This window comes from Pocillopora verrucosa, chromosome 11 (assembly GCF_036669915.1).
Source record: "Pocillopora verrucosa isolate sample1 chromosome 11, ASM3666991v2, whole genome shotgun sequence".
Classification (NCBI taxonomy): Eukaryota; Metazoa; Cnidaria; class Anthozoa; order Scleractinia; family Pocilloporidae; genus Pocillopora; species Pocillopora verrucosa.
The window spans coordinates 7,356,011-7,380,945 of NC_089322.1; the positions used below are offsets into that span (position 1 = coordinate 7,356,011).

General features: G+C 35.8%; 2 protein-coding genes and 1 long non-coding RNA gene across 3 annotated transcripts in view; 2 read left to right on the forward strand and 1 right to left on the reverse strand.

Moving 5' to 3' along the window:
* On the reverse strand, window positions 1-7,409 carry LOC136284427 (cadherin EGF LAG seven-pass G-type receptor 2-like). The gene is given in 5 exon segments (XM_066174765.1): window positions 1-3,681; window positions 4,995-5,575; window positions 5,607-6,380; window positions 6,382-7,094; window positions 7,323-7,409. Coding segments are annotated over 5 exon segments (2,568 nt in total). The 3' UTR covers window positions 1-3,268.
* The window catches only part of LOC131789391 (inactive tyrosine-protein kinase 7-like), a 172,566-nt gene that overhangs the window by 101,189 nt on the left and 46,442 nt on the right, over window positions 1-24,935 (forward strand).
* On the forward strand, window positions 11,667-14,308 carry LOC136284364 (uncharacterized). Its single transcript, XR_010719173.1, has 3 exons — window positions 11,667-11,743; window positions 13,189-13,233; window positions 14,242-14,308. It is a non-coding gene; the product is annotated as an uncharacterized lncRNA (long non-coding RNA).

The window sequence follows — 24,935 nt, forward strand, 5'->3', positions numbered from 1 at the left end:
TGGAATTCCAACTCAGAGAACCAATGACTTTCCCTGAAAAGCTGTAAATCTAAAAAATTCCTAGGAATTTCTGGGAATTTTTGGGAATTTTTAGGAATGTTTAAGAATTACTGGGAATTTTAAGCAAAAATTTGAGGCTAATGATATAAAATAAATACTTTAAATTTAAAAAAACCCAGCTAAAATTCAAGTATTCAATGAAATTTATTTAGAAGCTTAATTAAGGCTTACATGTAAAATATTTTTGACTAATTATTAACATCAATGTGTGGTAATATTAGGATGGAATTTGATTTATTTTTCTTTTCTTGAAAAATTCATACGGATTAATCCTCAATTACAGCTATTCATATAAAATAGTCCTAATCAATCATTAAATTTGGTTTGACACAAATTGTGAATAAAATCTGTTGATTCTTTTCCATAAAATACAATATCTTAAATTACATTTGAAAACCAAGCACTCTTGGGAGTGAAGGGGTTAATTATAGACAAATAAAATTGATTTTTTTATTAAAATCTTGTTGTAAATGTAACAATAAATTAGATTGAAGTTATCCTAAACTGCAAACTTAGCTGCTGTTTGTATTTTTTTTCCTGGGCTCACAATGAGTTGGCCTTGAATGAGGTTGTCTACAAGAAGCCCGACCATTTTGTATCTGGATTCCATGACATCTGAATTTGAAAAAAAATATATTTAAATATTTATATTTAAAGCTCAGACCAGGCCTTTAAGATGGCTATGAGGAAAAGGCCATTAATTGGATTCTCAATTGAGAAATCTCTGTTATATTGAGTGACTTTTATATTGGAGTTAGTACATCTCTCTCATAGATTTTACTAAAAAAGGGCTGAATACATTATTTTATTTTTACCAAGGAGGGCTTCTTTACGTAATAAGGTTTGTTTAATAATAGTTCCTATTATGAATCTTCAATGTTCCCAAACGTGACTAGAGGAATCTTGAAACCTTACTGATAGGTTTATTTCATTGTAAAGCATAAGCTTAAGAAACTGCGGCATGCAAGTGACCGATTCGATTCTCAGAATTATTCTCAGAATTATTCAGTTGCGCCGAGCGTTATGTAAGCTTAATTCAACCCACTACATCTATTATTTTATAAGATTTTGATCACGTAACGAATATCGCAATTTTTACTCATCACAAACTTTCAAAATCGTAGCTTTACAGATGGCCACTCGACCCTTGTTTGTACCAGTCAATATGTCAACTGTTGTCCCTTCTTTTAACTCCACGACGCCAACGACTTTCTTTTCTTTTACAACACTCACACTGTTCTCGTTTTCCCATTGAACCACAATAAAAGCTATCTTTAGAAATGTTATATTAAGCAAAACAGTTGAGAAAAACGATCAACCGATGAAAAGTACATTCAAAGACGATCGCCAAATGGAGTCTTCTTTGTTTCCGATCACGGGCATGATCACGTGGATCTTTTAGGACTTGTCATTGGCTAGCAAAGTGAATCCGCTGGCTTGCCGATTGCAGTGTTAAGAGAAGCGCACAACTTTATTCTGACTGCTCCGACTAGTTCTATGCTTCTAGACGATGGATACCTTAGTGATATAAATAATGATGTGAGCTCCCTCTAGATAGAAATAATCGACAAGAATCGATCGTATTACAAATGCACGATTTGTGGCCGAAAGTTGTCGAGAAAACAAAGACTCGAAACTCTCTTGAGTTGTGTTCATGGCAAAGGTGAGAAATAAGACAAGCCAATCACAGTTTTGAATGCGACTACAAATCGTCTTTTACCCTCATATTTATAAAAGAAGGATACCACATTAGGAAGTATAAGAGATACATAGATGATTCCAGTGTACCAGTACCTAAATCTACAAAGCTTGACCGTAGCAAGCGTTCAGCAACACGTTCCAACACCGCCATCTCGATTCCTCAGTCAGTCGTTTCCACTGAACTTAAAGCAGTAGTGACAACAGAGTAGAGTGCGTCTTACAAAGGAGAAACATTTTTACAAGAGACAGAAGTAGCTATATGCGATTACAGAGGTGCGTTGGAACTCTGGACCACAAATAGTTATGCACTGTCTCAAGTATAAAACAATTTTGTTGATAGCTGACAGACAGAGAAGAACAACAAGTAAACTTTAGAGCTGTTATTATTGAAGTGTGACTTGCACTTTTCATTTTTATATAAAGAAGGACTTGTATTTTGCACCAAAAAATAAAAAGATGTGATATTTTTTGGGAGATCCAGTGATTATGACATTTGAGAAATTAAGTTATGGAAGGAAACTTGGTTGGTACTTCTCACTACTAACAAGTCTTGTTGACAAATATTTTCAGATCAGAGTTTCAAATAAAGTAAATTGAAGACATCATTTAAAAGGTGTTTTTTCTTAAAGGGAACATCGACTACCTCTGTCTTGTCTGCATGCCAAATGTTTGCAAAGTGTGTGGATGATCCACAAGCATTGGAACTCTTACAAAAATGTTTTGTAAGAATAAAAACAGCAAAACAAATTACAGCAATTAGTCAAGAAAATAGAGCAAAAAACTGAAAAAAAAAAAACAGTAACAACAATCATGAAAAAAGAAAGATTAATTAGGTGTTGAATTTGTTTGTCTAAGGCATGAAATTTCTACTAAAAATATTGTCAACAAAAAGTCTCTGACTGTGTTTGAGGCAACTGAGCTTGACTGTTCCAAGGTTTTCTAACAAAGGCAACCAGTAATGTAGGTTTGGGAAGTAAGATAACAATGTAATTATTGTTAAACATATACATGTATGTATATCTCTTGGTAAGTTTTGTATAACATACCTTTTATTGAGCTAAAGTTTTAAGCCTCTGAAATTACCCCTTTTCTTAAAACCTTCACATTCAAGGTATTGAGAATTTCTTAGAATTTATGGGGACCTCAGGGTATTAAAATTGCCTCAAATTCAATTCCCAGAAATTCCTAAGAGTTCCACACTTCTTAAATTATAGATAGTTTGTAAAGCTGAGAATTCCTAGGAATTCTTCGGGATTCCAAGTCCTCACAAAACTGGAGTCTTCCTTTCCCAGAAATTCCCAGGAATTCCAAGCTTTTTAAATCGCATAATTAGTTAATTCGCATAATTGGGAATTTTTGAGAATTCCTAGGAATTCCTAGGAATTCCCAGAAAACTGGGAATTCAGTTTGCAAGGGTCATTTGCATAATTGGGAATTTTTGAGAATTTCTAGGAATTCCCAGAAAACTGGGAATTCAGTTCGCAAGGGTTGTTGAGCATTTGAGGTGTCACCAATGTTGCAACTCAGGTTTTGTTTCATAATCTAACAATCTCTTGGTCATAATCACACCATTTCTCTGAATGACAAATGTTAATGGATCATTGCCAGACACAATGCTGTAAAAAATCTCACCACCTTGAACAAGGTCTTGGGACACTGCTTTAACGGTGACCACATTGGAACGCATTCTCACATCTTCAGCAAGGAACACTACGTACGGATCCTTTTCAAATTTCGGTTTACTGTCACGAACATCTTCCAGTGTTATCTTGACTTTCACAGTTGATTTCATTGATGGTCTGCCTTTGTCAGCAGCAACCACAGTCAGTTCATATTCAGGAATTGTTTCACGATCAAGTGACAGCAAAGTTCTGATGACTCCCTGATTGCTGTCAATTTGAAAAGCACCACCTCCATCACCTAAATGAGTATTGAAAAAAACAACAACAACAACCAAAAATATTAATAGGAACACGATCATAAATGGCTTAATCAATACCTGTACTTGAAACCTATAAACCCTTTAACCCCTAAGAGTGACTAATTTCTCCTTAAAATATCCCCCAGAATCACACAGTAAGGTCACAAGAATAAAGGAAATGATCATAAACAAGAGAAGCTCTCGATGGTTTATCAAATTCTCCTCATCAGCACCTAAGGAAATGTATAAACAACAGTATGGAGAATATGCATACTGATGTTAGGCTGTAGAGGGCCAACAACATTGTGCTTTTATTATTATGTAAAAACAAACACATTCAATGTTGCCATGGGTCTGTTCAGATCACAGCAGATGTCAAAATGTAAATAGAACAAAAAAATAGTTGAACACAAGAAGCAGCCAAGGGTGTCACTGATTAGATTTTTCTTCACCCACTCTTGCTAAAACATGTTAACAAATTTTAGGCATGCACCAGTGTTAGACAGTGTAGCTTAACATGAATTTTAAGTAAAAAAGATTTGGAATGTTGTAAAAAAAAAAGCAACAGTTTTTACATCTTTAACCCTTTGATCCCTAAGAATGATAAACATCTAATTACTCACAACAGTTTTACCTCTGGATCAAACATTGAGGTCATGAGAAAAAAGGAAATGATCATAAACCCAAGAAACTCTTGATTGTTCTACAAATTCTCCTTGTTGGTAACATTGAAAATGTATAGAGAACAGAATGGAGAATTTGTACACTGATGTTAAGCAGCAGAGGGTTTGTACCATTGAAAATGTATAGAGAACAGTATGGAGTACTTGTATACTGATGTTAAGCAGCAAAGGGTTAGGGATTACTAAGCTATAAATGTCTACAAAACAACAGGGAAATACAAATGAAAACCTGAAATTGAAATATGTTATTGGACAGATTCTGTCTATAAGCACTACATGCAAGCATTTGGGGGTTAAGAGAGGTTAGTTTCTAAAGAAACTATGGTGCTGCATTGGTGGAGGATTCTAACAGGGTAATTCATTATTATCACCTGAGTTGATAACGTAATCAACTGAGTTGATTACGCACAGATTGGCCACCTTAAAGAATTACAAAGCTAATGTTTCAAGCCTTGGCCATTTCTCAGAGCCATGACAATGGGCTAACACTCGAAACATCAGCTTTATACTCTTTATGGTGGCCAATTTATGTTACCAGCTCAGTTGATAATACTAAATTACCCTATTTGAGGGTTAATTATGCATGTAACTCATGATGAAATATCAAACAGTAAATTAGATATATTTACCATTTTTTGCAAATGAGTAGATAATGGCTTTATTTGAACCCTCATCATCATCAACTGTAGAGACTTCCAAAACTCGTGTTCCAGGCCGTACACTTTCCAGAATGGATTTTTCATAGTTGGACTGTAAAAATCTTGGTTTGTTGTCATTTACATCTGTTACTGTAATATGTACATTAGCAGTTCCTTTAAATGGTGGATTACCATGATCAGTTGCACTCACTTCAAACCTGTACTGTGAAGTTGTTTCACGATCTAAAAGGCTCAACACAGTAATCTCGCCAGTTTTAGAATTGATTTTAAAGTTTTGCAGAGATTGTTCAATTGCATAGGTCAGTTTAGCATTCAATCCTTGGTCACCATCAGTTGCCTTGACAATAAGAACCCTTCCACCAACTGCGGTAGCCTCACTGATCCTTTGTCTATAAATACGTTGTTGGAAAATGGGCTTGTGAGTGTTAGAATCAGTTACATTAATGCGCACGCCTGCAGAGCTTTCCAATTGACTGTCTCTAGCTTTTACTGTTAACGAGTAGAATCTAGTCCTGCTAAAGTCCAGTCTACATGATAATGTTATAACACCATTACCAGAAATTCAAAAGCATCGTCTTTGACTAGGGATAGATCTGGAGACTGTAAAAGATGGTAGTCTGCCCAAGGTCAGGGTCGGTAGCTGTCACCTGAACAATGGTTGTTCCAAATTTAGCATTCTCCTCCACTGATCCAAAATAAATGGATTTTGAAAATCTTGGAGGATTGTCATTTATGTCTCCCACATTGACAGTCACTTTAGTTTGGCTGCTCATAGGGGGCCTGCCCTTATCTTCAGCCTTGACATGAAATACATATTGATTCACTGTCTCTCTGTCTAATTTTCTGGTAAGGTACAAGTCCCCAGTTTGGCTGTTAATACCGAATGGTAAATTGGACTCCACTAAACTGTAAATGATCTGTTGGTTTGTACCATCATCTGCGTCAAATGCAGTAACACGAGTAAAGGTGTGTCGTACACTCTCACGTTCCGAGACCATTTCTTGAAAATCAGAATTCACAAACTGAGGTGCATTGTCATTGACATCGATAAGGTATATCTCCACTGAGGTTTCGTTGTAATTTGGCGATTCACCTTTGTCTTGAGCCATCACAAAAAGTGTATGCACTGGAATGTACTCATAATCAAGTTTCTTGTTTACTTTGATCTGACCATTAAGATGATTGATAGAAAAAAGTTCCTGGTCATTACCACTGTTAAAACTGTAGGTGACTTCACCATTGGTGCCAAGGTCCTCATCTGATGCACTTACAGTCAAAACTAGCTCCCCTGTTTTGATGTTTTCAGGAATCTTTTTGGAGTATTCTCTCTTTAAAAACTGAGGAACACAGTCATTGCACAGTGGCCTGGTCTGTTTTAGGAGGGGATGCACTATCACTTGCCTGGACAGTAAGGGAGTATTGCTGTACAGTTTCTCGATCCAGATGTTTGTCTACAGTTATTGAACCACTACTTTGACCAGTTGCAAATGCACTGTTAACACCACTATTATTAATGATGTTGTAACGGATATCTGCATTGGAACCTGTATCTAAATCGCGTGCCCGCACATCAAGGACCGTCTCTCCGATAAAAATATCCTCTGGTATGACTTTGCTGTAGGAGGATGATTCGAAGTTCGGCGCGTTGTCGTTTACATCATCGACATAGATGGTCAGATCTGCTTCAGCATACAACGATCTTTCTTGTTCGTATTCGGCTTTGATACGAAAATAGTGCGTCGGCATCTTTTCACGATCTAAAGAAGCTGAAGTTTTTATTAATCCCGTGTTAGGATCGATCCCAAAGAACGACTGACTGAGTAAATTCTGGGACGCTTCCATCGAGTATTTAATTTTCCCAGCGTACCCATTGTTCGTATCTTGTGCTTGAATCGTAATAACGCTTGTTCCTACGGGACCATTTTCTCTAACCTTAGCTATTAACTGAGAGCTGGAGAAACGGGGAGCTGTTTTCTGTGGTCGACGACGAAATCGGCGTACCTTCTTGGCAAAATTGTTTGCGTTTTTATCGATAAACAACTCAAGTCGTGTGTTCGTCGGGGTTCGATGCTTCAAGCGTGTAATTCGTCCATCCCAGTCTACTTAAATTAGCTAAAATACTATACGGCTCTAACGATGAATAAATATTAATAACGGTGCCGTCCACTTGATGAAAAAGCCACAGGCACAAGTGTAAAAGAAAACCCAGTGATAAGCGGTCGAAACAAGCCATTTGGCGGTGAGTCTGTTGACACCGTGTTAAAATAAGCGCTTTTCATGAGCGAAGTTGAAAATCACCAGTTCTTCCTTCAGCATACGTAAATGAACAACACTCGCTATTTCACTTTTCCATAAACACGGCCCAAGATTGGATAGAGCGCTCATCTTAGAGCACACCAGCTTTGAAATACCTTTGATCTTTACGGTTAGTTTGCTCGAGTGTCGGCAAGAGGTTTAATTTTGTGTGACTGACAAGTTTCAATTAAAATATATTAAAGTTCAAGTTTCAAGTTTCAAGTTTCAATTATTTCAGCAGCTAATTGGCTTCCTCGCCCTCACGTGATCACTTTCTGTAGCCGCGCGAGTTATTGAACCCAAGGTTTGCATGACAAATAAAACTATTTGATTTTCCACAAGCATTCTTGTGTGATTTATTTGCAAACAAAAGAAGAACTAGAGGCTCACCGTGTGATCAATACAGCAAGTGCTTTCTTTTCGACATATTGAAAAGTTTTCAAAAACATCGTTCAAATTAAGTACTTTCGCAAAATTGACAAGATTTGCGCGGAATTTTACAAATTTTTTAGTGGAATTAAAATTGATTGAAATTGCTTTTGACAATATGTTCTGACTTGTATATTAAGGCTTGGATGCCTGTCACACGAGATATCTTGATGATATTGCTTTGGCGTAAGCTCAGAAGTTAGTCTCGAATTCTTGCAGCTGAACCAAAAAATTAAAAAATATATATTATTGCACATGATTACTATTATTATTGCAATAACACAACCAGACCTTTGCCTGGGTCATCCTTCATCCAATTTGTGCTCAATCCCTAGATGAAAGATCGCGAATAATTAGCAAAGCGAAATTGCACTTGTAAACGAAAGCGTAGCGTGCGTGACTCTGACATTTCCTCTCAAATTCTTGACGTGCCAAAAATTTGCAGTGCGGAAAAAACTTTCTAGAATATTTTGTCAGGTATGTTGTCTTTACAAGTGTTTGTAACTTTGCTAATGATCGGTTGACGATAAAGCACAAGAGACAGGATCCAAAAATATGTGATATTGAGGCTGCCTATGATTTTATCTTAGCCGTAGTATATCTTATCATTAAACAACGAAATTATTTTTGTTCTTTCCAAACTTGGATTGATAGAAAGATCGATTAAATTTTAAACGGGGAAATATGTCGTTAGATTTTAAAAATTCAAGGAATAATTAAGTCGCTAATTAACGATTGACAGAAATACGATATGAGGCGAAATTAAATCAAATCTGGATACCAACAGGTATAAATTCGGAAGTAAATATTAAGGCAGGAAGTTGATGCGACTGGGTTGTCATCTTGAAATAAAAAAAAATGTGTCCTGAAATTTTAAAAGCAAAGTGCACTGCTTCGGCGAGTCATTCCAAGTATAGGCGTTGAGTGCAGATCCGCCTACACTTGCTATGCGATATCTTAAAAATCAAAAGAGACTCTCGACATCAAAGCCGTAATCAATTAAAACAGAGCTTACGCTGATTTAAATTTAACGCAATTACTCAAGAGCCTTAAGCGCAATGCAACTTATAAAGCATAATTTGGTCTGGCACCGACGGTCTACGGTTCTTACCAAAGGTTTACATAAATTTGAGAGGGTGAAGAGTTTTCAACACAAAGAGATTTGTGTATAGTCACCCATAAAAATGTGAACCCCATCTGTCAGGGCTAGGCTTCTGTGATCAAACAAACAACAGAAGCACACAGCACCGAAGATCCATTCTTCAAATTGCCTAACTGTTTAAAGAAAGATGGTTTTCGTCTTGCCACGGGCGTGGGACAATGAAAAAATGAGTTACGGGTAGATAAACTCAGTGCGGTTATCACAAAAGTTTTGGATAATTCTTTATGAAAGTTTCAATTTACTATGCTTTTTTCTCTTTAGTTAAATGCAAGATGTTCAAACGCGATTCTCTGAAAAAAAATATTCTTAAAGAGAGCGATACATATCATAGCGCGAATAATTTTCACGCTGATACAGTTTGAATGAAAACGGTAATTTTCCGTCTGTGATTTTCTGATAGCACAGCCAAGAATTCAAGCTAAGAGTTCAGGAGCAGCAATGCTCATTTTTCATGTTTTCAAGCGAAAAGGATAAAATAAAGCTTCAAAAAAATTTACCGGCCGTAGAATAAACTGCTTTGTTCCAAGACTGCTTTTTTAACAGTCTTCTTTGAAAAAACTTTCCGCTGACTTCGGTCGCGCATGCCTCGGAGCAATAGTTCTTCAGTAAAATGAAGTGCGGTCGGTTATTTCATTTCCGGTCTATGACGCCGGATCGAATCAATAATCTCACATTTATTGTTTTCGGATATTATGATTGAAAGATCGGTTACACGCTTGACGCGAATTTTTCGAAGAGATTCCTTTTAGTACGTAGACAAAATAGATATGACGGCAATACTAAACCGCAAGAATTTAATGTGTTCCATGATTGATATTTCAAACTAATTTGGAGTCTGTTTATCATCCTCCCCCTTCTCCCAGGGTCTTTCGAAGAAAAATGGCTCCCAAACAATGCACTCTGTCTCCGTCACTCCTATCTACCAACCTTGTGAACAAGGCGTTAATTTATTTTGTTTTCTTTGCTTTTCCGGTTTTTTTGTTTTGTTTCGTTTTCTTTTTTTTTTGGGGGGGGGGGGGGAGGGGAGGGAGTGGAGCGAAGGGGAAAGGGGGGGTCGATCTCATTCGACTTCCGTTTTATTTTTCCCCAAAGTTATCTTTTACATTATTCCATATGTTCGAGCCTTTCTACTAATCCAGTATTTCTTCAACTGAGTGTTTTTCTTCCTTCCCAAGATGCTCCGTAAACCATGAAAAAAATCTACATGCGTCACTCGGTGGGCGTTTAGATTACATTTATTACCAAGAGATGTTGTTTTTCTTCTCTTTTCATCTTCATTATTCATTTTAAAAATTGTTCTCAGGGGAAGTGGGATTGGTTAGCCTTCCACTCCCAGTGGTGATCACTATGAATCTTCTTCCTATGATATCCATACATAATTCAGCAGACAGGTGATGAGAATATTCAAACTTATTATGTACAGGTTAACTTGAAAGTTAAAGGTTTAACCTCCCCCCAGTCCACCCCTGAGAGTAAGCCAGCCAACATATAACATCCGCACGCTCACGCAATTCCCTTCTTAAAAAAAAATAGAAAAGAAGGAAGCATTTTTGTCTTAAAAGACAGTACATCATAAGAAAATAGAAACAAAGAAAAAAAGTGAAAATAAAATAGGGAACATTTTTCAATCCTGCGGTGTCCCTTTTTATCGCAAGGAGATGGAAACAAACAGTGCCTTAATATTCATATTTATAGGAGACTATATATGTTGGACATTTTTCTTCTCGGCACCTGTCGGTGGAGTGAACTAATTATGTATTTTGGTTCATTTGCATTGTGGGCGTTAAAATTTAAATTTTTTTGTCGGCCGCCTGATCGCAAATAAACATTTGCCAATTACTGATAACTGTCAAAAACTGAAACAAAAACGTTATAGAAAAAAGCAAGACGAATCAATACACACTTGGGAAACAAAAGGAGACCAAACTAAAACGAAAAACAAAAACAAAAAACAAACGAAGAAAGAAAAAGCAAAAGGAAATTAGAAACTATTGGAAATGGGAAAATTGATTGACAGCTGACGGTTGAAACAGTCTAATGCCGTCACTAAACTTTATTTGTCACCAGATGGCTTCAAGCTTCAAGGATCTCTCACTTGATTGGCTGATTCAAAACAATGATGATGTCATGATTCTAATCTTTGATCAACAAAGAGAATATTATGCTAATTTTCCGATCAGCAACGGTATTCGAAAACATTAAAGCTACATGAGAAGTTACCCCTCTATAGATTATCGTTGTCTATTTTATCAGTATGGTTATTAGTATTTTTATTATTTACATGTATCATCATCGTCATTATTTCAATTGTTATTGTTGTTCTCGCCAACAGAGCAGTATTTACCTATCTCATAACTATCTATCTTTTACGGAGGGTTTCTCCTCAGAATTATTCGCGTCAAAGGTGTTTGCTCATTTAAAACGCCTTGAACGTTTTATTCTTAACAGTGTTGTAAAAAATTTCATAATAAACATAGATGCCTCAGTTGCTCTCGATCTGAATTTTCTAATGTGTTGGATTGATTATCATGACGGAACCAAGTGATAATAAAATTCTAGTTATATAAACCTGTTTATTCAGAAATTAATTGCATTCTCCAGATGGTTGCAAGCTTATAATTTTCTTGCCCTCTGACTTGCTCGATTCGAGGTGAGGTCATCAACATTTAAAGAGAATGATTATTGGATTCTGAAATACATCTTTATGCAAAGTTAACGGCACCGTGTTCCTTTCTTAGGTTTTTGCTATCACGGAAGGAATATTTATATTCAGCGACTTTCGACTTTGTTCGGCAGGAATCTATTCATTCTCAGAGAGACATCTTAGAGAAAGGTAATTTTTTCTAGGCTATTTTTGTACCGTGTGGAACATTGAAAACATGGTTATTCTAAATATTATGTAATTCAGTTGTTACCTGCTGATGATGTGCCGTGTATAATTGATCATCGCCGATGATCATTGCCGATGATCATCGTCTCTATTATTTCGACTCGGTTGTTAAATAATTATTTTAAAGCTGATGGTTTTTAGTACTATACAAGTACTGATTCTAATTCTGATCGGGGTGACTTCGACGGACATAAGAGTGTTGTTGTGTTAATACCATTATCTCGGTATATTTAGCATTTTGGGCCAATTTTTTTTAGAGTACTTTGCTTCTGTATTAAATAAGGGTTGCTTTTATAGTTCTAGATCTAAGTGGTCGTTATAGCTGAATTATATTCGCACATTTACCTGTTTTCCTCTTGACAAAAAAAGGGAAAACTGCTGAAATATTTTGTCTTAAAATAGTATATTAAATAGGAAGAAAACAAGACAACATTGGAGAGAAAAAAATCCGTGTGAGAGATCATGCAATTCTGAAGTAATCCACTTATTGTTATCAACGGACGGGAAACGACCGGGCGCTAGAATACATAAAAGATTTGTTGGACATTTTTCTTAACAGCACCTGTCGGTTAAATTAGCTATTATGTTTTGGTTATTTCAAGATTGTTTCAAACTTGTTAGCTCAATGCACAATGCCTCTTTCTAAGAGAGATCTCGCAACTTAGCCATTGTCAAAACATTAACATGGAATATTAGCATAAGAATGGATACCGTAAAAGTGTTCACCTCCCAGTATCGCAAACCCAGAAAAAAATATTCAGATGCAAACCCTAGTGCTCCAGGTCCAGCTTTTGTACGTGGTGCACATTCTTCTGGCACTGCCTTGCAATTCAAAATCTTCGTCACATCTGAATTCGAGCTCACTTCTGAAAGTTGTTTCGTTACCAATAAACGTTCCATTCTTTGGTCGAGGCGGAAAGCCACAATTTACAACTTTAAACGTGAACAGCTAACTACTAATAACTTAAAGACTATTATCATTTTCTTTTCTATCTCTAAAGAACGTTCTTTTTCCCGCGAGTAACTGTCTATTTTCTCGGAGGGTTTCTAAAACACCTTGCATCGAAGGTAATTGCTCATTTGAAACGCGTTGAACTTTTGATGCTGAACAGTGCTCTATCAAATTTCATATCAAGAAATCTCGGTTTTTGTCAAATTCAGTTTCTTTTACCGTGTTGGAATGAGTATCTATAAGGAGCAGATTGGTGATAAAATTCTCGTTAAGCTTGCCTATTCAGAAGTCACTTCAAGTGGCTTCAGGAATGCTGTGACGAACAAGCAACATAGTTAATCAAAATGTATTTATGAATAATGAAATTTCTATTCTTTAGTTTTCTCAGTTTGATACGAACTCCAATTTCTTAATTGATTTTGTTTTACTTTTTCAGATTGTACAAGCGTTTTGAGTCAGATCACTGCCAAGTGCAAGAAAGGTAAAGTGTTCCTTTTTTATCTTCCTTATAAGTTTATTAGAAATGTCCTGATATTATTATACAGGTGTAAGTGACCAGAAATTACAATACAACAAAATAAAATACCAAAAAAAAAAAAAAAGAAAAAGAACAGTCATATTTTTATCATAAGACAGACATATTCAACACGATAACTCTCATGGACGTTTTCATAATCATTTTGCCCATTTCATGCTAGCGGCCGGTGCTTTTACAGTACCATCTCTTTTCTCTACAACTCAATGCCACTCAAAGCACAGGTAGAGCAATGAATAACAAAGGCCCGTACGAGAAGGACATACGCGTATTTATGCGAGTATGTCGACGTATGTCGCTTGATACGTGCGCATGGTACTTCTATACAATGTCCCCTTATCTCTGAGCTGCACTGTGTATATCAGAACATATCATTGTTGCTAATGCCAACATAAAATCTTCATTCTCAGTTCTAATAGTGAAATATCAAATTGCACAACAAGTTTTCAAACGCAATTTCGATCGTTTCTCAATACCTTGTGACCAAAGTAGCATCATTATCATCATTATCGTTATTATAATTACTACAACAACAACAGCAAGTCTTTATTTCTCACAAAAATGGAATTACAATGAAATAAGAAAAATGATTATAATGAACAGGCAAAACAAACATAGTTGTATCATTTTGGAGCCTAGAGGCTGGAAGAACCGTTAGGTTTTCGAGCTGGCCCTCTATAAATTATTATCACTATTGCTATCATAGTTTTTGTTTATATGATTATTTTTTGCCTTTGAATTATTGGTTGAAAGTCAACTGATCACTGTGCTGTGTCAGTAGCTATATCAGTAGCCACATGCAGTCTCAGACTGCCTATTGTTCCGTTATCGGTGGGTGAACTTAACTAGGCAGCACAACAATCAGCGGATTGCTTACTTTCCTACCAAAAAAGGAACAATTAGACTCATTACATTCGATTTTGATTATTTTTTACCTTTTTTTTGTTTCCAAAGATTGTCATGAATCCCCAGGTTGTTCTACTGCTCCTGCTGGTAGCCGTCCCCTGCACATCTGCGAGTATGTTGCTACTGCCATTTTGTAATGTTTAACTTCTAGTCAACCGAGTAATTCCCTATGAAACCTTATAACCAAAAGAAGTTTAGCATGATAGACGCATTACAAATTCCAACCCTATTCTGAACAGGCTTTTCTGTATCTGAAGGAGACCTTGGAGGACTTAACCCGTTACTCCAAATTTTGAGAGAACTGATACACTAAGTACTTGTAATAACCGGTCTAAACCATTCAACATCTCATGCTGGCATTAAATTTTAAGAAATAGTGAGAAAAGATTTAAATCTCAGGTAAGAAGCTCGCCGTGATTGAGGCGTGTTTAACTGATGTTTGCGACATTTCATCGAAAACTCGCCATCCTGAAACGTCTCCATAATCGGACAATAGATGTTTATTTTTAATGAAGATAATAATAACAATGATGGTTAAAGTAAATCTCATCACATTCTGGGGAATCAGTGAACTTCTGAATCGACAACAAAGGGAAACTAACCTCAGGAGTTTGTTGCCATCAAGAAATTGTACTTCTCGGGACAGAGTCAGACCTTCTTAGGCGCCTTCCGGAGAAAAAATTCGCACAGGCTGTTTTTAAGTAAACTTTCAGAAACTATGAATCGACGAATAGGTTATTAAATACAGAATTCCAACACAGGGGATATTAAATTGCTCATGTAGAGCTTACGAATGAATTTTTCTTTTACACGTAAACTTTTGTCGCCAGTGCGCCATAACCAAAATTTCATGGAGCTTAACAGTATCGTAATGATACTAATAGATCAATTGAGTAACTTTTCCTTTTCTTTCATGTTTTATCTGCGCCAATCAGCTAACGGTAAGTATCATAAATCTAAATCTATCTTTATGTCGTCTCCTTGTAATATTGCTCGGATAACCGCATTAAATGAATGGCATATTTTGAGCACGTCGCTTGTATTTATTTGATTTACATGTAACTATCAATAGAAAATCTAAGGTTGAGGATCTTTGAAGTATTAAAAAATTGATTTTAAGAGATGGATTGAAATAACCAAACCGGGACACAAACCAAGGTTAGCTAGTCACCTCCTGCTTGAGGATCTTTTTTCCATATATGCTTACCAAGCCTTTCTGTCATGACAACTAAAATTCACGGATATTCAAAAACTATGAATCGACGAAAAGGTTATTAAATACAGAACTCGATAAAATCATAACCATAAACTGAAAAAATATAAACAGGAAGTTAACGGTTATCAAAGTTTGTCTTTGATGAAAAGTCACTGCAAAATGTCAATCACAAAAGATCAATCACTAAAAGTAAGCTGCTCAAGTCGTGAAGTAGCCCTTAATATTCATTACATATTTTTGGAAAAAAATGTACAAGAAGTGCCAACGTTTTGTCACGGTTCATGTGTTTCTTTTGATCATCTGCTAGTAACTTGTCCAGACTATGACATTGCTTGTGCAAATCAAGAAGGGTGTATCTACGCGTGGAGCCGCTGCGATGGGAAGACTGACTGTAGTGATGGATCAGACGAACAATGCAGTAAGTACTGATGTTGATTGGTGACTTCTACTTCTGTACATCTTCTTATTCTTTATATGGGCTTAGCGTAAAAATGCTATTCTCAAAAAGTAATATTAAATTGGAAGGCTAACTCTCTTTTCAAAAATATAGGAAAAAAGCTATATTTTCCAAGAACCACTCATTTGAAAGAACACCTCCAAGACAGCGAAATAAAGCTGTGACGTAAATCATATGCAGAGGTAGTTTTACAAAACTGAACTGGCTATTGGTTGAATGCCGTCACATTGGGCCATCTTTAGATTAAGAACTTTAATGGCATGAAGACGGTTCTTGTGATGGCCAAAGTCACTTTAAAATCGAATGAAATAAACTGCAACTAGTTGAATGAGATAGCGGCGATTTCACATACGAGATGAACTCCTTTTGTATCTTACCGTTGAAAAAAAATCAAATGCATTAACTGGGAGACCAGAAATGATGATTTGTACTTTGCAACGTAAAATGCTCTATATGATAAATTTTTAAAGCAACCAGTATTACGCATGCATGCAGTGAATGAACACTTCGAGATTTCCCGAGTATATTGAGCTCCCCGAGCGTTAGCATACTAATTTGAAAAAATCTTTTCTAGAAATATAGTCATGCACCTATCGGCATTGCCTTAACTGACTGTATTAATTGACCGCGAAAAGGCGAAAAGGCGAAAACGCGAACGGTCCCAACACAGGGGATATAAAATTGCTAATGTAGAGCTTACGAACAAATTTTTCTTTTACACGTAAACTTTTGTCGCCAGTGCGCCATAACCAAAATTTCATAGAGCTTAATAGTATTGTAATGATACTAATAGACCAATTGAGTAACTTTTCCTTTTCTTTCATGTTTTACCTGCGCCAATCAGCTGGCAGTAAGTATCATAAATCTAAATCTATCTTTATGTCGTCTCCTTGAAATATTGCTTAGATAACCACATTAAAGGAATGGCATATTTTAAACACATCGCTTGTATTTATTTGATTTACATGTAACTATCAATAGAAAATCTAAGGTTGAGGATCTTTGAAGTATTAAAAAATGATTTCAAGGGGCGGATTGAAACAACAAAAGCGGAACAAAAACCAAAGTTAGCTGGTCACCTCCTGCTTGATAGGGAGGCTGTATGAGATATGGAGGAAAGAAACTAATCAAACATGTTCATCGATTTCAGTTTATTTTTGTTCCATATATATTTACAAAGCCTTTCCGTCAAGACAGCTGAAATTCACGGATATTCATGATATCAAAAATAGTATAATGCCGAGTCCTCGTCTCTTCCTTTTTTCAAAATCAGTGTAAAAGTCAAAAGAAGAAAAAAATGACACAGAGAGACCAAGGGTCAGCGGCAGCTTTCTCCTTTCTGAAGACGACAGGGACTAAAATTTACCAAGGGAATCTGTGGTAGCAAGAGCTTGCGAGTTGCTCGTTTGTGTGCCTATCGGTTCAAACATATTTAGCAGAGGAGAATTTTGAGGCAAACGCACAACCTCTATATTTGACTCGAGAGCTAAGAAGTATGTCTAAGTTGTTTGGATTATTTCAGGTTGTGTTTGTTTTCTCCCTTTTCTTACATACACAGGCTCAATATTTTATGTCTTTGAATTGAAATAATTTGTATTATCATACAGGAAAGTGTGCAAACTACGAGTTCACTTGTGCAAATGGAGATTGTCTTGCTAAATACAAACGTTGCGATGGGAAAAGTAACTGTGGTGATAATTCAGATGAACAGCAGTGCCGTAAGTCTGTTATCGCTGTCACTGTTGTCCTAATACTGCAGTCACCTTTCCTGTAGGCTAATGGTTAACTATTCAAGTTGTGCTGTAGTAATCAGGTCGAGATACAAACAAATATTGAGAGCTGTCTCTTCGCCTTCTCTCTCTATCTCTATATTTTCCTTTATTTAATAATAAATCGAATAATTAACAACAATAACTATAACATAGACCGAATAGGCAGAATTAGGCTTGTTCTTACTTATGTTTCTACTGACAATGTAGTATGTTTTTCTTCAGTTTCCATTTCATTTTTTTTAAAGTTACTCAGTTGTTTGTTGTTGCTATTGTTTCTGTTTTCTCAAATGCAAATGCAATAAACAAATCCTGGTTACTACATAATTTGAGATTGTTTTCTTTTCTCTCAATGTACGAAACGTTCTCATGGAAATATTAGCTCGACGTAAGTGTTCTTTTGGATATTTCATTAATTTCTTAACTTTTAAGTGAAAAACAATATGTTCAGTATTAGCTTATTTAATCACCTATTTATTCTATGTCATTTATATTTTTCTGTAATTATTTCAGTGCATTGGTAATCACACTTTTGTCAAAGAAAAGCGTAGCAGCCACCTGATTGAGGCATTCATGCTTGTGGGCGTGGAATTTTTTTAGAAAGTTTTTTTTGTAACAAAACTAACTATTGAAAGTCTCTAATATACAAAAAATTAACCAAATAAAACTCAATGTGTTTTATGTTGTCCCATAAGTTTTGAAATGAGGATAGTTCGACGTCCTTAATTTCACGTTTCCATGGCGAGGCCCCCTGTTTTTGTATATAATGGCTTTGTTTTATTTGCCCTGGCGAAAGGGATAACAATCTGCTCACATGTCACCAAGTTTTTGCAACACGACTTACAATAGCTCTTCCTTTTCAGAAGGAGAATGAAAAATAAAACAGTGCGAACCTTTGCTGTCAGGGCATTGATATTGATCTTTAGGGTATTTTTAAAAAGTACAGGGGAGGATTAAGTCAGCTGCATCATTCACTATGATAATAAAAACTGCATGTCCAAAAGAAAAGCATTTAAATATTTTGATTAAATTTCTGGCACTGTATAGGGAATATCTCATTACTCTTCCCACTTTTCTATGCTTTGTTAACACGGGGATGTGATAGCCGGTGACTTTCTTTTCTTTCCTTTCTCTATGTTTTTCATGGGCTGCACTTCGGAAACATCAGAAAGTAAGTGCTACTTCAATTTCTTAATGTAGATGTTACTCCTAACATGTCACATGACCAAAAAGCTGCTAACCACTCCCATTCTGTACCCTTTCTACCAGCTGAAAACTAATAACGACAAAAGAAAAGATCAGGAGGCGTTGTACTTCGTTCAGAAATCGAGATTTGCGTTTCGGCCTGGAAAATAACCCATGTTTCAAGGTCACACACTGAATCCTAAACCTTAATGAATAATTTTACTTTAGCCTCCCTTCAGGACTCACTTAATTTTACTATTGCATTGTTTTGAACAACAGATCATTGTTAAAATTAGAAAAATAGCTTTATCTTGTGACATCATGTTTAACTTTGAATGCACTGGTTAGCGTGGATTTGAGTCCATTCAATGTTATGGTTTTTTTTTTCCCTCTTATTCTCTGCAAAGGAGATATCAGAGCGTCACCATCTTAAACTTTACGAAACTTATATTTGGTAAAGGTCTTGAAGAAAGACTTCTCCATACTTCTGTTCCACCGAAAGAAAATCAAAATCGTTTAAAAACAATATACCTTCTTTTTTTTTTTTTCAGTTACACCACATTGCATTAAAAACGTTTCAATTCTAAATGGCTTCGCTTTTCTTTCAGTTATTGATTAATGGGCCGATCAATTTAAAGCTTTAACATTCCCCTGTAGGGAAACTGTCGTTCATGCCTGGGGTTGGGGAATGCCGTGAGCCTCGCCTGGCTGGGGTGGGAATTTGAACCGGAAGTGTCGAATAAAAGTGCTTTAACTTATAATGTGGTGTTTTAAGATAAAGAGTTCACTTTTGGGTACGAATGGCTCCGGAGAAAGGTCTACAAGGTTTAGCTTATAAGGCTCGGCAAATGTATAGAACGTCAGGATCGCTCATTTTACCTTTAAAAAAAAAATGACCATTAAGTCCAGTACTTGGGTAGGGTATTGAAACACAATTTTGGCCCCGGGGGCTGAAATTTGAACGGATCAATTTTCAAAAGTTTAAACGCCTGGGGGTTTCCCATGGGGGATGTTGAAGCTTCAAATTAATCGATGCATAATTCATTTATTGGCTTACTTATTTTTCATCTAATCTCCCTAACTTAATTGTCATTCCGTGCTTTCTCTTCTCATGTGCGGCCTTTGTGAAATACACCAGCGTGTAAGTGATTAATTATGATTAGATTACTGAAGTTAATAATTTAGTTGTGACATCTGTTTCTGCTCCACTTTCCATAACATTCCTAAATACCGCAAACGTGCATGAGTAGCAAAACACAGGATGAGAGGATGAGGATGAGAATTTGATGTTCTAATACCAGTCGTTGTAATAGCAAAATAAATGATATATCTCGAAAACAGTTGATGAAGAATAACCGAGGCCAGCCTTCAGTCCCATATGATGATTGATGGGAAGTGTGTTAGTATTGCCTACTTTAACAATAAATGTTAGTTGAACTAAACAATTTTTTATAATACTTGAATTCTGCTTATCCCTATTGTTTTCTTTGCTCTCAATATCGTCTTCGGTGGATCAAATACATGTAAATACATCAGGCGGTAAGTTAAAGCTTAGAACTAATTACTTTAAGGGTAATGATACGTTGTCATCTCCGTTTGTTTGTTTTTGCTTGTTTGTTCGTTTGTTTGTTTGTTCAAGATTATTCTTATGATTAAAGCATGAATAAGCAGTTGCGTTGCGAGCACATCTGCGCCGCTGCCTTTCTTGCGTTTAGTGGACAACTAAGAACAACAGGTGCGGAAGATTTTCATAAGAGAGAGAGAGGGGAAGAGAGGGGAACGAGGGGGGGGGGAGAGAGAGCGAGAGACTGAAACCATAATGTCAGCAGAAGAATGTCAGCAGAAGATAATGCATCAAATACAACTTTCAGTGAACTGGTTTTAAGTAAACAGAGTCGGAAAACGGAGAAAATTGAAATATCGATGTAGAAAGGGATGATCAAAATACAACATCGACAGTACACCAGAATATTTTTTTAAATTGGCATTTTCCTCTGCTCATGCTGACATTAAGGAAACTTCTAAGCAGAAAAAGGAACAAATTAGATAAAAATCTGGCAATAACTGCAAGCTTCCTTTCCATTAAGCAAAAATGCCATTGTTGACAAGTCCGCTTATAAGATCGAAAACCAATTTCTGGCAAACAACTTTGTCCCTCAATAAACAAGCGGAAAGTCACGTATCAAAAAGTTGCTCATAAATATTATCATATTGTTACCTTTAATTGTTGGTCATTCATCCTCTAAGTCTCCAGCCAAATAAACCTTCAAAAGTGTGAAACGAGTTCTTATCCCATGTGTTTAACCTAGTTTCATTGATTAGTTTTTAACATTACTGCAATCTTTTCTTAAATTACTCTCCTCACTTAAACTAACATTTTTTGTTTCTTTTCTGCCCCTGGTTACTGCTCAATACAGCATGTGAGTATGATTTTCATCATCTATTCGAATTGTGAACTGTTGAACTAAAACGATTGTTGATTTAGACACAATTTGCTGATTTATGATTTTATTGTCTTTTCTATTCTCTTTTATTATCTTACCTGACCTTGTGACAATAAGGCCGTAAGTAACCATTATTTTTTATTAACCCTCTTTGGCACTTTTGGTTTCACCGCTTACATAAGTTAACTAAAATTTTATTCCTTTTTTTTATTCATTCAATTTGATTTAATCGTTCATCGTGACCATTTAAACATAATAAAATATAGGCGATTTTTTTGTTGAAAGGTAAACCTAATGTAAGTAAAAGTGTAGATTAATTCTTTGAAGCGTGCGCATCCCGTTTTTGGTCGTGAGTTTTATTGGTATATTTGCAAACAGCATAACTTCGAAAGAGGAAAAAAATTACGTAAAATGCATTTATCGACTGGATGGGAGGGCCGGACAGGTAAACTTTTGGCTCGAGGTCATACTAGCGCATAGAATCATATGTTTACTTGTAACCGTCATTTCTTTGGAGAAAATGTTGCCTCGAGATAAAACCATGTTTGTTGTAGTCTCCGCCGGTGTCTGGGGAAAAAAATAGCTTGAACAATTGGTGTAGGTACAGGGTACAGCTGGTTTTGCCTTTCTTTTTTTGTACTCCTCCTTGCATGCGTGACTCACACTTCGTGCTCGCTTCGTGCTTGACTCCGTTTGTCTGAAAAACGCGGAAAAATTGCACCTGTCCTGCGGAACCTGGCCTTCTCAATGAAACTAAGGATTAATGATTTCCTCTTTCTTGTCTTTCTTCATATCACAACTGATGGTAAAAAACAAATTCATCAGACTGTAAGTACCTATTTATTGTACTGTGTACGTTTTGGTCTTGCTGTTTAAGCTTTAACCAACTAAATCAATTAAGGCGTCTAGATCGTACTTTCATAAATTTTGATTTGGATATATCTGGTCTAACCACAGGCGGCCCAAGCTCCAGCTATGAGATGATCATCTTGCGAAATAAGAGTCATGGCGAAATTGTGAGAGTTTGGATTGGAATATTTACGACCACTCTTAAGAATAAATAAATACAGTCAAATTCTCAATAAGAATACCTCACCTTACATGCACAGTGCATCGCTTCTTATCTGACCGCTTACTACGTTAAAAATAACCCATTTTAGCGAGTTATCCATTTCTAGGTTTATTAACGCAGTAAGCGGTCAGATAACAAGCGATGTACTATGGAAGTAAGGTGAGGTATTTTTATTGAGAACTTGATTGTGTTAATTTTTTTTATTCCTAAGAGGTCTAAAAGCGATCGTAAATATTCCAATACAAACTCTTTTAATTTCGCCATGACTCTTATTTCGCAAGATGATCATCTCACAACTGGAGCTTGGACCGCCTGTGGTCTAACAAAATTGTTCTGTTCTGTTCTTCACTGTAACATTACCTCAGGTCAGGCTGCACATATTACAAAATATTCTTTTTTCTTGTAAGTGAGGATTTGTTTAAAGGTCTGTTCTTCGGTGTAATGATATTAAGTGCGTAATATGTCGTTGATCTATGTTTAAAAATCAAATAACAACAAAATGTAAAGCCTCCTATCATTCTTGCTGTCAAACGTCCAGTTCTTGCAAAAAACACCGCAGCATAAATTATATCGTTTTCTGCTTCATTTAATCATAACTTAAAGGGAAGTAACATGCGTCTGTAAATAGACAAATGAACCTTCATTCGACCAGGTTGTGAATTGTGCACCATACCTTAGTACCCTTTTTGTAACGACTTCGACATTCAGATATGGAGGTTTTTCAAGGAGTCAATCGAGAGTAAAAGCTGTGGAAAATATTGCCTGATAATAATCCAAATTGGAACGAACACAGCTTTCCTAGCCTTTTCTCTAAGGGTATAAATAAATGATCACGAAGCAAAAATTAATCACAACTGAACATTTGTTGTTTTTTTTCTTTCATGTCAACTGATGCTCAACAGCGGGTAAGTATCTACTTATTGTGCTACGTATGTTTATCCATTCCCTGATCTTGTTGTTTAAGATCAATCCTATTTCATTTAAAATAGGCCTTTCACTAGTATCTGCATCAATTCCAGTTTGAATACATATCATTTTTTAAAATGATATGTAATGATTCTGACATTCTTTTAAGCATTTAAATTCTAATCATAACCTCCCTAGCTATTCACTATTCTCAAAATGTTTTTCGTGGTTTCTCTATCTTGATGTGCATAGGGGCAGCGGGTTTTTTTTCGTGTTTTTTTTTTTTTTTTTTTTTCATCCCTACTCTCGAGCGTGACTCGCACTTCACGCTCGCTTCGCACTTGCCTCGTTTGACCGAAAAACGCTGAAAAATTGCGCCTGTTCTGCAGATCCAGGCCTCCTCAATGAAACTTAGGGTTCATGGTTTCCTCTTTCTTGTCTTTCTTCATATCAAAACAAAAAACAAACTTTTTTTTTTATAACGACATCAACATTCATATCAGTAGGTTTTTCACGGAGTTAGTCGAGAGTAAAAGCTGAGGAAAATATTGCCGATTATAATCCAAATTGGAACGAACGCAGCTTTCCTGGCCTTTTCCATGGGGGTTTTAGTTAATGATTACTAAGCTACAATTATTAACAACACTTAATAATAATAATAATAATAATAAGCGGGTAAGTATCTATTTATTGTGCTACGTATGTTTATCCATTCCCTGATCTTGTTGTTTAAGATCAGTCCTATTTCATTAAAAATAGGCTTTTGACTATTATTTGCATAAAATCGGATTTAAAAACTTTTCATTTTTTTTTTAAATGATATGTAATTAAATTTAGATTGGAAGTTAGAAGAACAATAAGAAACAATAAGTTACATTTTACATGAGGGTATTCAATTTTGTTATTAAAAAAGGAAAAGGGCCCTGAAACAGGACCCCCTTTTTTTTTTCAATGATTCTGACATTTTTTAAGTATTTAAGAGCCCATGACTGAAAATGTCGAGAATCACTGGCCAGGTTAAAAAAATCGAAAATTCTGATAATTTGCCTGGAAAACCCTTTTAGGGAGATATATTCAAAAAAAATATTTCAAAGTTTGAAAAATAAAAAAAAACGAAAATTTAGATTTTTACCTAATTAATTATGCAAAAAATACTGTATTTTTTGCATAATTAATTAGGTAAAAACCTAATTTTTCGTTTTTCCCCATTTCCTCGGACACGTTTGTTTTTTTTTTATTGTTCTTGTAACTTCCAAGCTTGCTCCAACAAAATTACTCAGCAGCCCGAAAGTCATGTGGCAAGTGACAAACACAACGAAAGATTAATCTAAATTTAATTACATATCATTTTTAAAAAAAATGAAAAGTATTTAAATCCGATTTTATGCAAATAATAGTCAAAAGCCTAGAAAATAATTTTCGTTTTTTTTAGCCTGGCCAGCGATTCTCGATATTTACAGACACGGCCTCTTAAATTCTAATCATAATACCCTTAACTATTCACTATTCTCAAAATGTTTTTCGTGGTTTCTCTATCTTTGTGTGCATAGGGGCAGCGGTGTTTTTTCGTGATTTTTTTTCCTTCTTTCGAGCGTGAATGGCATTTCACGGTCGCTTCACGCTTGCTTCCGTTTGACCAAAAAACGCTGAAAATTGGACCTGTTCTGCAGATCCAGGCCTCCTCAATGAAACT